Genomic DNA, 16,536 nt, shown 5'->3' on the forward strand with positions numbered 1-16,536 from the left:
ATCTATTTATCCAGATATTTATATATTTAATTATCTTGGTGCATTTTACTACATCAGCATTTATCAGGCACCGGTTTGGACCCATTCAAAGAAATCTTACAAGGAAAAAGGAAAAAATGTTCCCCCCCTTTTTTAAAACTGAAACAAGATATTAACTCATTTAAAATCTCATTTCTTAGAAAGAAAATACACACCACAAATGTAGGAGTTTAGAGAAAAGCTAAACACCAAGACTTGAGCGGCCTCTTACCTTGTTGACTAGAACCAGTTTTCTCAAGAGATTCTTTAAGAAACACATTTTCCTCTCTGAGCACTCTGTTAAATGTTTCTGAGCAGTTCTGTCTCCTGTTCTAACTTGAGCAGCTTCAGATAAAGTTCTGGTATCTGGTTTGATGTAGTCTACAAAAAACAGGTCAGTTTAGCCTTTTGCTGGATTATTTGCATACGCTTGAAGAGTGGCAGTTGTTCCTACCATGTGAAGACTACGTGGGTTGGAGAGGTGTGGTGACCAGGGTTTAAGACCCTCAGGGTTCACAGGAATAAATCAAGAAAAAGGTTTTTTAATGGGAAGGAACATTGATGATCCCCAAGCAACTGTCATCGGAGATATTTTTAGTCATCTGTGACATCTATTTTTAATGTCACTTAAGTATACACACCTGGCCCTTATCCATCACGGAGGATATTTTCTTGGTGTCCACCATGATGTGGCCTTCACCTGTGACCATGAGGCCTGGCTGAGAGCAGCTCAGTTCGGCACAGCCTTCTGTAGTGTGAGGGAGACACCATCAAGGAAAGAAATGTCTCAGTTGTCCAGCCCCCCTGTTGTGTGAGGAGATTTAAGCCATATGATCACCTGTGGACTAAAACCCAGAGGCCCAAGGGACGATAGCTCTTGGCCACTGCTGTCAAGACCCTGACCTCCTCCCTCCATCTCCCTCCTCTGCAGCCCTAGGTATACAGACATGATATCTGACTGAGGAATGCACCATGCAAAAGAAGAAGTAAACATGGTACCTTGAAGGCCCCATAAATCAACAATGAGAGCATTTGTCTGTAAATAATTCAGAAACTCCTGAGATGCATTTAAGGCTGTAAATTGGACAGTCTCTTCAATTTGGGGATTCAGAATTTTCCATACAGGCTTGGTATATAAAGTGTTTGGAAGATCATAAATTCTGTACCTGAGACAAGAACAGAAAACATAACTTAAAACCATAAGGGATACATTTGTAAAGAAAAGTATCAGGTGAGCCAAAGAATTACAGCCTGCTTTGGTTAGTTGATAAAAGGTGACCTATAATTGATTCTCGTGATTGCCACCTCCAACATCTCAGCTATTCAATGTGGATATCATCATTACATAGATAATATTAAATGCCTAACAAAAAGAGAAAAGGATTTTGATAAATACTTTCCACTTAGATAATCTAAAATTGTTAATTTTCCACATGAGGTTGCAGTTTGTTTTTGTCCTTCAATGCCTACCTTTTTTATTGCTTTATCTTTTAATATCCTTTTAGCTTAATTAGTTTAAGCTTTTAGTTTAAGCATATCTGGTGCCTCTGCCATATTGTAATACAGTCCTTTTGTTTCCAACTAAATAAAATAAACCCAATCGTCCTACTTAGATAACACAGTTTTACTGGATAGTCTTTCTGATAATTAAAATTTCTGACTCTTTGCTTCAATTACTTAGGAGGATCAGTATGCGCTAATCACATTCCACTGACTGGAGGGGCATGCGGCTTATCTGTCTGTTAAACAGTTGGAGGAAATAGTCATTTGGGGGTTGAACAAGCAAAAAAAAAACGTAAGAAAATGACATGATAGCTCATTCTTAAAACTTGAGGAAAGACTCCCTCCCACCAGGGCCCACAAAGTGGGCAGTTCGTGTTCAGCAGCTCTGCGGGGCAGGCTGGTACCCCATCTGAACACCCCGCTCTGCATCTTCCTTTAGCCACTTGGTGCCAAGGCACTGCACAATGCGAATCTGGAAGTCCATTCTCTTGCCCAGCAGCTCCAGTGGGTCAATAACCACATCCTCCTCGCCACGTGCTCTACAAACAGAAGAGGTAAACATTGTCACAGGTTAGCCTGGGTCCAAGCAAGTTAGGACTGTGATGTCAATGGGAATTACATAGACTCCTAAGAGATGGCCAGATTCTCTGAAGGAAGGATGGGTAATATTACCAGCTGTAGAATTCATTCATTCAAGAGACATATAACAAGAGCCCACTCCATGCTCTAGTACTTCAAGGTAAGATATGGACCGTCTCAAGGAGACAAAACAGCTTCTTGCAGTAAATGTACCCAGATGTGGGTGCCAAACTAGCATTGAAGATTTAGGTAGGTTCCCAGTGGGACAGAGGGGCTGCCACCCAGAGAAAGCCAGCTGGCTGCCCAGATGCAGCCTCTCCGGGTGTCATCTACCGCAGTGAACTCCTCATGGTCTAGGGTCAACCCCAGGCCCTCAGGCTCAGAACCCAATAGGGACAGCTTTCCAAAAGGGGACCTCTCTCACATCAACGAGCTCACAAAGATTGAAACCTGTAAACTAGAATGCTACTTTATTAATTCAGAGTGGGAAATGTAACCATCAGGCAGCCTAGAAGCCCGAAGTAGCAAAATGACCAAGAAGTTTTCTTAGAGTCCCAGTAAAGACAGTGAGTCAATGGTCATCTTGGTCTTTTAGTCACAGTACTTTGCAGTTTTCCTGCTCCCTTCTTCAGCCTGTTTCTTCTTCAGAAAGAGAAAAAGATTGCATCGGGTACCCATGAGGACCCTGGCACCCAGACCAGACCTCCTGCCAGCCTCTTTGCTTAGAATTGCTAAGAGACTTTAGCTTTTGTAAAAGCTCCCTTAACTGCCTTTGGCCCAAAGAGAGAAAACAGATGAGACGCCCTAAGGGGACAGTAAAGGTAACGGAGTGGGGTTAGAACAAAGGTTGGATAACAGCTCAGAATGAGGCCACATAAGGAAACAAAGACACCACAGTTCCTTCCTTGAGAAAAGGAACAAAGAAATTACCAGAGTCTGTGCAGGGAGATAGGCTGAGCTACAAAATGAGCTTTTCTGCTTCTGCCTCTTGGACCTCATCAGCAGGGATGAGGACCTAGCACTGGAAAGAGCAAGTGGGTGTGGCGGGTATCAGACCTCACGGGCGCTCCGGGGGGTGGGGTGGGGGGGCTGTGAGTAGAAGGTCCTACAGCACCCTTGGCTTCTTTACCAACCAGGTCTATTGGTTCATGTCCACATTTCCTTCTACCACACTCCTGCCTCTTTGCAGGATATCCTCCTCACTCCTTTGGTCCCCTAGGGCAGTGCTGAGCTGCTCAAAGGCTGCTGGACATGGGATTGTAAGTATTCCAGGTCAGCTGCTTTGGCTGCCATGGCAAAATCAGATTTGATAAAGCCAAATTATGAATGAACGAGTTCATTCATTTGCCTCACGAATGACCTCTTCAGGGTACCAAGCTGACCACCCCCTCCAGGAGAACTCAGGCGTGCTATGAGTTTTCTGTGTGGCCGACCCAGAACTAGACAAGGTGGCGGAGGAGATACCCACTGTCCTGTCAGGGAGCAGGGGCCCATGTGGATATGCAACACTGCCTCTTCTAGCCCATCACAGTTCAGAAACTCCACTTGCTCTTCGAACTTCATGCAGTAGGCAAGTGACTGGAGCCAGATGTGAGCTGAGCCCAAGTGGATGACTTCAGCAGGATCCCAGAAAGGGTCATCTTCCTGAGCTACGTGGCTATCTTCTCCATCCAGAAAACGCTGGTAAAGTTCCTCCATTAGGAATTTCCTATTGATAAACTTGGCTTTTGACCAAATCCACACCTGGAAACACAAAGGTAGGTCGCCAATATTTGATTCCATCTGCTGCTCTAACGACTCATTTCTATGATTTTTCCCAGCATGCTGTCTCTGATGGGCTGGATTTTGGGTACCCAAGATCAATAACACTCTCATCAAACTTAGCTTTGGTGAGGTCCTTCAAAAGCACTACATTCATTCCTGACCTATTTACTTCAGCATTGCTGGATCCCAGGAAATGACTTAGGGGAAATGATGGAGTTAGAAAACAGACCCTCCCAGGAGAAATGAAGGCTTGTTGTACACAGAAGAATGACCCTCAAAGATGTCCATGTCCCAGTCGCTGGAACTTGTGAATATGTTACCTTATGGCAAAGAGGAATTAAGTTTGCTTATCAGCTGACCTTAAAATAGGGAGATTAGCTTGTATTATCCAGATAGGCCCGGTGTAATCACATAGCCCTTAAATGTGGAAGAGGGAGGTAGAAGAGGGGGTCAGAGAAAGAGAGATGGTGATGGAAGCAGGGTCAGAGGGATGCTATGTGGATGACTTTGAAGATGGCCATGAGCCAAGGAATGCTGGTGGCTCTAGAAGCTTGAAGAGCAAGGAAACATACTCTCCCCTCAAGCTTCCAGAAAGCAAAACATCCCTCCTGACACCTTGCTTTTAGCCCAGTGAGATCTGTGTTGGACTTTTAACCTACTGAACTATAAGATAATAAACTTGTGTGCTCACACCCAATGAGCAGAAAATCTAGGACAGGAGCCTGGTACTGTCTGTCCCTTCAGTAAGTGAGGGTTACCAGGAGGAGTGACCAACATGGAGGAGTAGGAAGTCCCTGGGCTCACCTCCTCCCATGAGCACACCAAAATTAGAACTTTTTTTTAATATAAATGTATTTATTTATTTATGGCTGTGTTGGGTCTTCGTTTCTGTGCGAGGGCTTTCTCTAGTTGCGGTGAGCGGGGGCCACTCTTCATCGCGGTGCACGGGCCTCTCTTGTTGCAGAGCATAGGCTCCAGACGCACAGGCTCAGTAGTTGTGGCTCACGGGCCCAGTTGCTCCGTGGCATGTGGGATCTTCCCAGACCAGGGCTCGAACCCGTGTCCCCTGCACTGGCAGGCAGATTCTTAACCACTGCGCCACCAGGGAAGCCCAAAATTAGAACTATTTATAGGGCAACTATCGATGAGGAAGACCTGAAGACGAGTAGAAAAGATCTTCTACAACTAAAGATATAAAGAGGGAACCACCACAACGAGATGGGTAGGAGGGGTGGAGACACAGTGTAATCAAGACCTATAACCCCAGGTGAGCAACTCACAAACAGGAATATAATTACAATTGCAGGGGTTCTCGCCAAGGAGCGAGGGGTCTCAGCCCCACATCAAGCACCCTAGCCTGGGAGTCCTGCACTGGGAAGACAAACCTCCAGAACATTTGGCTTTGAAGGTCAGCTGGGCTTACTTTCAGGAGAGCTAAAGGGCTGTGGGAAACGTAGACTTCACTCTTAAAGGATGCACCCAAAATCTCACACATTTAGAGACCCAGGGCAGAAACACTAATTTGAAAGGAGCCTGGATCAGACCCACCTGCTGATCTTGGAGAGCCTCCTGGAGAGGCAGGAGGCAACTGGAGCTCACCGGGGGACATAGGTGCTGGGGCAGCCATCTGGGGGGGCGTATTCTACCAAGAGGACACTGGTGCTCACAAGCACATTTTGGAGTCCTCCCTCTAGTGTGCTAGTGCTGGGACCTGGCCCCACCCACGAGCCAGTCAGCACCAGTCCTAGGATACCTCAGGCCAAGCAGGTAGTGGAAGGGGGCACAGCCCCATCCATCAGCAGGCTGCTGCCTAAGGACCCCCTGAGCCCCCAGCTGCTAGGGGACCCAGCCCTGCCCACCAGCGGGTTGATACCAACTCCAGGAATCACTAGGCCCCCACCCTGCCCACCAGTGGGCCAAAACCAGCTCCAGGACCCCCAGGACCATACAGCCAGAGACCCCAGGACATAGCCTCACTCACCAGCAGGTCAACAACAACTGTGGGACCTGCAGGACTCTGCAGCCGTCAGGCCAGCACTAGCCCTAGGACCCCCCTGAGCCCCAACCCCACCCACCAGCAAGCCAACAGCAGTTGTGAGAAACGTGGGCATCTCTAGATCTGCCTCAGGATCCAGCCCCACTCACCAGTGGGCCGACACCAGAGTTGGGACACCCCAGGCCCCACCGCCAGCCATGTCAGGAGACAGCACCACCCACCAGCAGGCAAGCAGGCAAGAGTAGATCTGAGATCCCTGGCCTTGCAAACAGCCACCCCAGGGCCCAGCTCCACCCACTAGTGGGCCAGGACTAGCCCCAGAACCCCTGGGGCTCCACAGCTAGCCACCTCATAACACAGCCCCAACCATAAGTGGCTGGCAACCTCTACAAAAGGCAGGACCTGGCAACCAACCAGACTGGGGGCCAGCCATGCCTACCAGACCACCCACAGTAGTCATCCCACTACAACAGAAGGGCCCACACAGCCAGTATAGGAGGCATCCCTATAGCATATAGCTCTGGTGATCAGAGGGGAGGGCACTGCTGGGACACATAGGACGTCTCCTACAAAAGGCCACTTCTCCAAGATTGGGAGATGTAACCATATATTTCTACCAAATATATAGAAATAAAAAAGCAAATTAGTCAAGGTAAGGCAACAAAGAAATATGTTCCAAATGAGGGAACAAAGATAAAAAAGAAGAACAAAATGAAATGGAGATAAGCAACCTACCCAATAAAGAGTTCTAAGTAGTGATCATAAAGATGCTCAAAGAAATCAGGAGAAGGATGGAGTGACACAATGAGAACTTTAACAAAGATTTAGAAAATATAAAAAAGAACCAAACAGAGCTGAAGAATACCATAACTGAAATGAAAAAAATACACTAGAAGGAATCAACAGTAGATTAGATGATACAGAGGAACAGATCAGCAAACTGGAAGAGAGAGTAGTGGAAATCACCAAAGCTGAACATAAAAAGAAAAAAGAATTTTTTAAAGGAGAACAGTTTAAGAGACCTCTGGGACAACATCAAACATATTAACATTTGCATTATAGGGGTCCTGGAAGGAGGAGAAGAGAGAGAGAAAAGGTCAGAGAACTTATTTGAAGAAATAATAGCTGCAAACTTCTCTAACCTGGGAGAGGAAATAGACATTCAAGTCCAGGAAGCAAAGAGAGTCCAAAACAAGATGATCCCAAAGATATCTACAGCAAGACACATGGTAATTAAAATGGCAAAAATTAAAGATAAAGAGAGACTCTTAAAAGCAGAAAGAGAATAGCAACAAGTTACATACAAGAGAACTCCCATATGGCTATTAGCTAACTTTTCAGCAGAAACTTTGCTAGCCAGAAGGGAGAGGCATGATATATTTTAAATGATGAAAGGAAAAAACCCTGCAACCAAGAATACTGTGCCCAGCAAGGCTATAATCCCTATAATATAAGGAGAGATAGAGTTTCATAGACAAGCAAAAATTAAAAGAGTTCAGCACCACTAAACCAGCTTTACATTCATGACAAAAACTCTCATCAGGTGGGTTTAAAGGGGACACATCTCAACATAATAAATGCCATTTATGACAAATCCACAGCTAACATTGTACTCACTGGTGAAAAGCTGAAAGCCTTTCCTCTAAAATCAGGAAAAAGACAAGGATGTCCACTGTTACCACCTCTAATTAACATAGTATTTGAAGTCCTAGCCACAGCCACCAGACAAGAAAAAGCAATAAAAGGCATCCAAATTGGAAGGGAAGATGTAAAACTGTCACTATCTGCAGATGACATAATTTGATATATAGAAAACCATAAAGTCTACACCAAAAGATTATTAGAGCTATTAAATGAATTCAGTAAATTTGCAGGATACAAGATTAATATACAGAAATCTGTTGCTTTTCTATATACTAATAATGAACTATCAGAAAGAGAATTCAAGAAAACAATCCCATTTACAATTGCAAAAAAGAGAATAAACTAGGAGTAAACTTAACCAAGGAGGTGAAAGATCTATACTCTGAAACTATAAAACATTGATGAAGGAAACTGAAGATGATTTAAAGAAATGGAAAGATATCCCATGTTCATGGATTGGAAAAATTAATACTGTTAAAAAGTCCACATCTACCCAAAGCAATCTACAGATTTAATGCAAGCTGTATCAAAATTGCCATGACAGTTCTCAGAACTAGAGCAAACAATTCTAAAATTTATATGGAACCACAAAAGATCCCCAAATGCCAAAGCTGTCTTGAGAAGAAAGAATGAAGATAGAGGCGTCAGGCTCCCTGATTTCAGACTACACTACAAAGCTGCAGTAATCAAAACAACATGGTACTGGCACAAAACAGACATATAGATCAGTGGAACAGAACAGAGAGCCCAGATATAAAACCATGCACCTATGTTCAATTAATCTATGACAAAGGAGGCAAGGATATACAATGGAGAAAAGACAGTTTCTTTAATAAGTGGTGCTGGGAAAACTGGATAGCTACATGTAAAAGAATGAAATTAGAACATTTTCTCACACCATATACAAATGTAAACTCAAAATGGATTAAAGCCCTAAATGTAAGTCTGGAAACCATAAACCTCCTAGGATAAAACATAGGCAAAACACTCTTTGACATAAATCGTAGCATTATTTTTTTGGCTCTGTCTGCTAAGCAAAAGAAACAAAATAAAAAATAAACCAATGAGGGACGTCCCTGGTGGTCCAGTGGTTAAAACTCCCCACTTCCACTGCAGGGGGTGCAGGTTTGATCCCTGGTCAGGGAACTAGGCGCACTGCGTGGCATGGCCAAAAAAAAAAAAAAAAAAAAAAACCAATGGGACCTAATTAAACTTAGAAGTTTTGCACAGCAAAGGAAACCATCAACAAAATGAAAACACAACCTCCTGAATGGGAGAAAATATTTGCAAATGATATGACTGATAAGGGGTTAACATCTAAAATATATTAACAGCTTATACAACTCAATATCCAAAAAGCAAACAACCTCATTAAAGAATGGGCAGAAGAGTGCTCACTTTGGCAGCACATATACTAAAGCTGTAAGAATACAGAGAAGATTAGCATGGCCCCTGCGCAAGGATGACATGCAAATTCATGAAGTGTTCCATATTCTAGAGTAAAAAAAAAAAATGCACAGAAGACCTAAATAGATATTTTTTCAAAGAAGATATACAGATGGCCAAAAGGAACATGAAAAGATGCTCAACATCACTAATCATCAGAGAAATGCAAATCAAAACCACAATGAGAGATTTTCTCCCACCTGTCAGAATGGCTCTCATCAAAAAAATCTACAAATAACAAATATTGGCCAGGATGTGAAGAAAAGGGAGCCCTAGCCCACTGCTGGTGGGAATGTTAATTCACACAGCCACTATGGAAAGCTTTATGGAGGTTCCTTTAAAAACTAAAAATAGAGCTACCATATGATCCAGCAATCCCACTCCTGGGCATATATCCAGAAAAGAAACTCTAATTCAAAAATATACATGCGCCCCAATGTTCATAGCAGCCCTGTTTACAACAGCCAAGATGTGGAAACAACCCAAAGTTCCCATCAACAGACGACTGGTTAAAGAAGATGTGATATACACACACACACACACACACACACACACACACACACAAAATGGAATATTACTCAGCCATAAAAAGGATGAAATTCTGCCATTTGCAACCATGTGGATGGACCTAGAGGGTATCATGCTTATTGAAATAAGCTTGACAGAGAAAGACAAATATTGTATGTTATCACTCATATGTGGGTTCTAAAAAATAAAACGAATGAATATAACAAAACAGAAACAGACTCACAGATATAGAGAACAAACTAGTGGCTGCCAGTGGGGAGAAGGGAGGAGGAGGGGCAAAATACGGTAGGGGATTAAGAGTTACAAACTACTATGTATAAGATAAATAAGCTACAAGAATATATTGTACAGCACAGGGAATATAGCCAATATTTTATAATAACTTTAAATGGAGTATAATATATAAATATATTGAATCACTATGTTTTCCACTTGAAATTAGTATGATATTGTAAATCAACTGTACTTCAATTTTAAAAAAATAACTAAAAAGAAACAGAGTCATAGATACAGAAAGCAAACAGGTTGTTGCTAGAGTGTAAGGGGGTGGGGGAAGGAAATAGTTGAGGGAGATGGAGAGGTACATACTCCCAAGCGCAAAGTAAGTGAGTCTTCGGTATGAAATGGACAGTATGGGGAAGGTAGTCAATAATTATGAAACTATCTTTGTATCTTGTTTGATGGTAACTAGACTGACGATCATTTTGAAATGCATAGAAATATCAAATCACTATGTTGGGTACCAGGAAGTAACACAGGGTTTTAGGTCAGTTATACTTTTAAAACAAACAATCTTATAGAAAAAGAGTTCAGTCTTGTAGTTACAGAGGCAGGGGTGGTGGGAAGAGGAACTGGATGAAGGCAGTCTAAAGGTACCAACTTACAGTTATAAGATCAATAAGTACTAGGGATGTGTACAACACGATGAATGTAATGAACACTGCTGCGCGTCGTACAGGAAAGCTGTTAAAGAGAGTAAACCCTAAGAGTGCTCATCACATGGGAAACAATTTTTTTCCTATTTGTTTAATGTTGTGTCTATATGAGATGACGGATGTTCACTAAACTTATCGTGGTCATCATTTCCTGATGTATGCAAGTCAAATCATTTATGCGCTACACCTTAAACTTACACGGTGCTGTACGTCAAGTATCTCCGAATAAAACTAGAAGGAAAAAAAAACAACGCGGTTACCAGGTAAGAGTAGCAATTCCTTCTTTGAGCAACTTGGAAAACACCAAAAAACTAACAGGTAAGTCATTCTCTCTCTGAGTGTTATGTATCTTCATATAAAAAGGACATCCTAGAAAAAAAAAAAAAAAGGACATCCTCCAGACATAAAAAAGACTCCATTCTTTTTCTGTTTGCCCCAAGCAATGGCGAAGAACACAGTACTCCATCCCCAGAGGCGTGGTGAAGGCTACAGGAGACCTTGGCTGTGGCGCACGCAGCGCTGGAGCCCAGCACAACAGGGATTCTAGTCACGTGGGTTTTTAGAGACCTTTAGGCTAGGGAACTAAGAAAATGCGAATCCAGGTAATGAAAGCAGTCCACCGCTTCGTTACTGTGCCCTGCGGCGGATAAACTGACGTCACCCGGGCAGGTCAGCGAGGCAGCCGGCCTGTGGGCCTGGCGCAGAGCGATCGCTGGGCTCTCGCAGCTCTTGGGCTGGTAGGTGCAGCAAGTGCAGCACTGGCGGTTAGAAGGCTCTCCCAGCCCCCAGCGGCCCTGGCTGCTCCCGGGTGGCTCTGACAGTCGCTGCCCTAACCCTGCGGCGGCGGCGGAGCACCCACGGTGCACGTGGTGCAGGGGTGAACATTTACACGATCGACCGCCAAAAAACCGCCACTCGTGTCCATACCTAGAACCCACTGCTGCTCTTCACCGGTCTTGTCTTTTAGCCTTCAAAATCACACACACACACACACACACACACACACACACGAACGATCCAAGAAACTACCAGAGGTTACTACCAGCGTTTCACAGGGCTTTTGAGGAAGGCAGGGCTTCATTTGAGGAATGTAACTAGTACTTTTAAAAGGTGAAAATGGACAGACTTGAAGATGACAGATCAGTAAGATTAATCTCTGCATGAGAAAAAAGAAAACTAGAAAAGAAATCACCATAAAATTAATTAGTGCATAATCCCTTAAAAGAGAACGCAGTACAGTTTATGCAGACGCATTCCCATCAAACAGTTATCTGTGGCCGTGACCGGGATGCCAGGTTGGAGCAAAAGAACAGCACCTCCGAACGCGCGCGGGCCCTCAGCTCTCCCACATGGCACACTGAGTAAAGTGTGAAAACATCATCTTGCATTCTCTTTCTGGTAATGGCAGGCTGTTACTCAGGTAACCCCTCTGCTAACAATAAAAAAGCCTGAATGAAATATTTTTTCAAATCACCTTTAAACTGTAATAAAAATAAACAATAATAAAAAGGAATAACATTGGGGGGAAAAGTTCAAAAAAAACCTAAAAATCTCCTTAAAGCAAAGTCTGACAAGGTAGTAAGAAACTGCCAGAACAAATTCTGGGGTAACGCCTGGCCCCAGAGACGCATATGGAATATTGGATCACCAAAGCTTCTTTGCCCTGATGGCATCTGCCGGATTAAACAAAACAGAAGTCACACACACAGCTCCAAAGGCCTCATGGGACTTGGCATAGAAGTCAAGGCTGACTTTCCAGGATGTGGGGTCTTACTGAGACCCCTGACAGCTACACTGGGAGTGTGAGGTGAGCCAGCATCAAACATGCCGCTATGGATTGAATGTTGGTATGCCCCCAAAATTCATGTTGAATCCTAACCCCCAGTGTGATGGTATTAGGAAGTGTGGCCTTGGGCAGTGATTAGGTCATGAGGGTGGAGCCCACATGGTGGGATTAGTGCCCTTATAAAAGAGACCCCCGGAGAGCTCCCTTAGCCCTTCCACCATGTTGAAGACACAGCAAGAGGACAGCCATCCACGAACCGGGAGGTGGGCTCTCACCAGACATTTGGACCTGCCCTTGCCATGATCTCGGACTTCCCGTGTCCAGAACTGTGAGAAATAACTGTTGTTTAGCGCACTGGTCTTTGGTATATTGCTGTAGCAGCCTGGGTGGACAAGACATGTTTCTGCCTTCTTCCAACTCTAGGGGATGGAGGGGAGGCCACCTTGGTGCTGGTCAGAGGAAGAGAAGAAAAGGACAGGAACACATCTCAGGGGTTGTGGCTCAGGAACGGCCTTGCTCAGGTGTGCCTCTGGGCGCCCACACTTCGAGCAGTGGTCTTGGTGTCCCCAGCACCTAGCAGACACAAAGCCCCTTGACCCGGCTGATGAGTACTCAAGCGTTTACCATGTGAACAGATACATTCATAACCTTTTCTCTGTTTGTCATATTTCACAATTTTAAAAAGTTTTTAAAGATTGGTCTTGACCCAGAAAATTTTGGCAACTTTAGGGCAACGAGCAGAAAAGTTAAACCCAGAGAAGCACCAGTTAGTCGTTCGGCGGAGCAGATCATCCAATGACGGAAAAGTCCCCAGCCACAGCCAGCCCCTCCTCCAGAGGCACGTTTGCTACAAGACTCACAGCTAAGGAGGCATGTGCACACCAAGGATTGGGAGGGAGCAGCCCACCCAAAGGTCACCTGAGAATTAGGGGCACATCCTCTGAAGATGCAGTAGGGAGTGAACATTTGGCTGGAGGGCTGCTCTGAAGGCATAAGGGACACCAACTCTAGGCCCACTCTTTTCTGTTAGGCAGAGGGAAAGGAAAGGGGTCTGAAGTGCCTAAGAAGGGCCTTCCTGACAGTGAGCAATGTCACAAATGGGAATGGACCAGCCAGTGGAGGTTACGGCCTCTTCTGGCGTCTTAATGAAAGTGCGGATTTTCTCATTGCTCAGAACGGCAGCTCTGTCTCTCTCGGGCACTCGCACGAACACCACTATCAGTTGGACACACTCTCAGGCTCCCTTCTGGTTCTAAAGCTCTGGAGTCATGATAAAAATAAGCAGAAAGCATGGGTGGGAAAGCCCGTGGGTGGGAAAGATCCCAGGTCTTGGTGCTGTCGGGGAGAGACGCCGAGGAGGGGATCACAGAGAGGGTCCCCGCTCCCCAGAGGCTGTCCCCCAGAGCCCCACTCGCACTTGGAACCTGTCTGGCCCCTTCGCTGGGTCTCCACAAGCTGTAGCAAGTAAAACTAACCTGCATCCCTAGGAAAGCTCCTCAGAAACTCTTTGTGGAGTCTCACACCTGCCCCCAAGGGGCAGCCTCACCTGACGAGTCCTCTGATTGGTCACCTTCACCATGACCTCTTTTTGTAGGTCATAGCCCCTGGAATCTGATGACGCTAAGTTCTTCACTTTCAGCTCCATGTTAAGTCCCTGATAAGAAAAATACTTCCCACTAAATAATCCTACTTTCATCAGCCTATACCATCTTTGAAATTTATTTTTCATTCTCTCCATACTCAGGCTTTCTAAAAGAAGATGGTCTACCTCTTGCTCCTTGGAATTCCCATCAAGAGAAAAGCCAGAGCACCAGAATTTCTCAGCAGTATTCTGGAACTAACACGTGTAGGCCTCACCAAGTGACTGAATCTCATGCAAGTTTCCCGATGATTGGGACCCTGTGTCACCAGAGAGCGAATGCCAGCCCAGGCCTCCTCTGTGGCAGAGAAGCCACCAGGGTGCCTGCACCCAGAGAGGGCCTCTGCAGGACAGCCTGGGGTGGGGTGGCCATGGCAAGCTAGTGTTGGTCTGGGGTCCTGGTGGTCCCAGAGCCGTGGGGGCCAGAGGTGGAAGGAACGGACTCGAGGCTGGGACTGGGGAGGCCCGGGTGTTGGCTGAGGCCCTGTCACTAGCTCACTGTGGGGTCTTAGGCAAAGCACCCGCCCTCTCCAGGCCCACGTGTCAGGCATGTCTACACCACGAAGCCAGCCAATGGGAGTGAGGGGTACATTGAACCTGTTCTCTGAGGTCCTTTCTGGAGCTGGGATTTTACCATTTTCTAGCCTTACCTTCTTCAGCTCTTCACTCATTTGATTTGCTTCTGCAACCAGTGGCATCAGTTTGATGTAGTCCTGGAACACAGCCAGGACACTGGGGTCTGCCTTGCCATCCCCACTGTTCACAGCACCTAGGAAAGATTGGAGAGGAAGGGAAAGTCACTCACTGGTTCTAGGATACTTTTCAGCCATGAATAAATTTACACACTCCTTGGTTCCTTCATTCAGTCGTTCATTCAACTGTTCACCAAATATTTACATTTTAAAATTACAAGCATGTAAAAGAATAGATACATGTATATGCATAACTGAATCACTTTGCTGTATACCTGAAACTATCGCAACATTGTTAATCAATTACACTCCAATATAAAATAAAAAGTTAAAAAAAATTACAAGCGGGCTTCCCTGGTGGCACAGTGGTTGAGAGTCCGCCTGCCGATGCAGGGGACACAGGTTCGCGCCCCAGTCCGGGAAGATCCCACATGCCGCGGAGCGGCTGGGCCCGTGAGCCATGGCCGCTGAGCCTGCACGTCCGGAGCCTGTGCTCCGCAACAGGAGAGGCCACAACAGTGAGAGGCCCGTGTACCGCAAAAAAAAAAAAAAAAAAAAAATTACAAGCATGTAATAAAACAAACAAAGAAACAAAAACCAAGAAAGAAAACTAAGTGAGGAGGAGAGGACACTGCCTGGCTTTACTTAAGCAATTGCTCCACTTAACCCAAGAATCTCAGCAGCATTGTGACAGGAGGCCTTCTGCCTCAAGTTTCCCGTCTTGGTCTCAGGGTCCTTGACCCAAGGTGGCTCCAGACTCTCCAGGGAGGAGGCTGCGGCAGGAAGAATACAGTTGGCTAAAGGAAGGTCTGGGGATTTCTCGAGAACCGCAGCTGGCACAGAAGCAACCTGTTCTTACTTCTGCTTGGGGTGGCTTGGAGGAGGGGATCACGGAGATGAAGGGTGAGCCAATCCCCCTGCCAGACCTCGGTTGGTGCTGCCTTGTGCCAGGAACTCTCAACTATTTAGGGATTCCCTGCCCTGAGGTCTGACTCCCCAGAACTGCCCACCAGCCGCCTTGCTGAGGACCTACAGTCTTTGCTGGCGCTGAGCACCTTCAGCCCAGCGTCTGGGGCTTGCTCGACCTCATTGTGCTGCCAGCCCTGGGCTGGAAAGGCAGGTGTGCCGTCCATTTATTTTGCTAAAATTCTGAAGAAAAGTCTTTGGTATACGAAAAAGGGGGGAACTATTTTGCACACATGTAGGCACACCCCACGAGGCACACCCCACGGCTCTCCAAGCATGGGTTCATAAGGCAAGTTCAGGCAGGGCGCGCGGGCTGGAGAGAAGGTACCGGCACACGTGAGACGCTCCTCGTTTGGGAAGCCCAGCACAGCCAGAGACCTCAGTGGAGCCCAAGCTCAGGTGGCTTCCAGGAGCCCTGGTACCATGGCCTCCCCTGAGGGCAGTGAGCCGGGGCCTGGAGATGGGAGGGGAGGTAAGGTGGTCAAGAGCCTCCATCTGAGGCGAGGGAAGAGACGGACAAAGGAAGACGCCAGAGCTCCTGAATGCTCCTACGGACGAGGAACCCCAGGTTGTTGGGCAGTGGAGGCTGGGCTGAGAGGATAAGGGGAGCCTTTGACTCAGAAACCTAAGGCTGTAACTTATTCTAGGCTAGGATCTGGTTTTCGTTCATCACTGTCTCTCCAGGCTCCTAGTCAGCATCTTTAGCTGTTGGGCTGTAGCTTCTATAGGCCCAGAAGGCCCCTGGGTGGGGCTGGGAGGTGAGTGGGGAGGACAGACCCTAGCCTGCCCTGCCCTGGGGGAAACCCGATGTCCAGGCATGGGCCTCCTGGAGCAGGGTGTTCTCAGACAGAACAGAGCAGGACGTGCCCACATTTGGGCCCTAGGTCATGCACGTGTGCATGACTAAGCTTCTGTGTGGGAGCTGATCTGGTTAATCTCATTCATCATTCATTCAACAAACACTTGCTGAAGGCCCATTGCTAGGCCGTTATCAGACTCTGGGGATTCAGAAGTGAACCCGCTCTCGTCAGCTCTGTAAG

At 46.1% G+C, this 16,536-nt stretch overlaps 1 protein-coding gene and 1 non-coding gene across 2 annotated transcripts in view; one reads left to right on the forward strand and one right to left on the reverse strand.

Annotated features, from left to right (window-relative positions):
- Positions 1-16,536, reverse strand: part of LOC132431388 (kinesin-like protein KIF28P) — an 87,731-nt gene that overhangs the window by 7,873 nt on the left and 63,322 nt on the right. Inside the window, 8 exon segments of the mRNA XM_060021237.1 lie at positions 251-320; positions 322-399; positions 660-766; positions 1,018-1,184; positions 1,926-2,060; positions 3,569-3,843; positions 13,746-13,853; positions 14,489-14,607. Of these exon segments, the coding sequence (XP_059877220.1) occupies positions 251-320; positions 322-399; positions 660-766; positions 1,018-1,184; positions 1,926-2,060; positions 3,569-3,843; positions 13,746-13,853; positions 14,489-14,607 (1,059 nt within the window).
- LOC132416023 (U6 spliceosomal RNA) lies at positions 8,895-9,001 on the forward strand. The gene has a single exon (XR_009517448.1). It is a non-coding gene; the product is annotated as a U6 spliceosomal RNA (small nuclear RNA).

Source organism: Delphinus delphis, chromosome 1 (genome assembly GCF_949987515.2).
Source record: "Delphinus delphis chromosome 1, mDelDel1.2, whole genome shotgun sequence".
In the NCBI taxonomy this organism is placed as follows: Eukaryota; Metazoa; Chordata; class Mammalia; order Artiodactyla; family Delphinidae; genus Delphinus; species Delphinus delphis.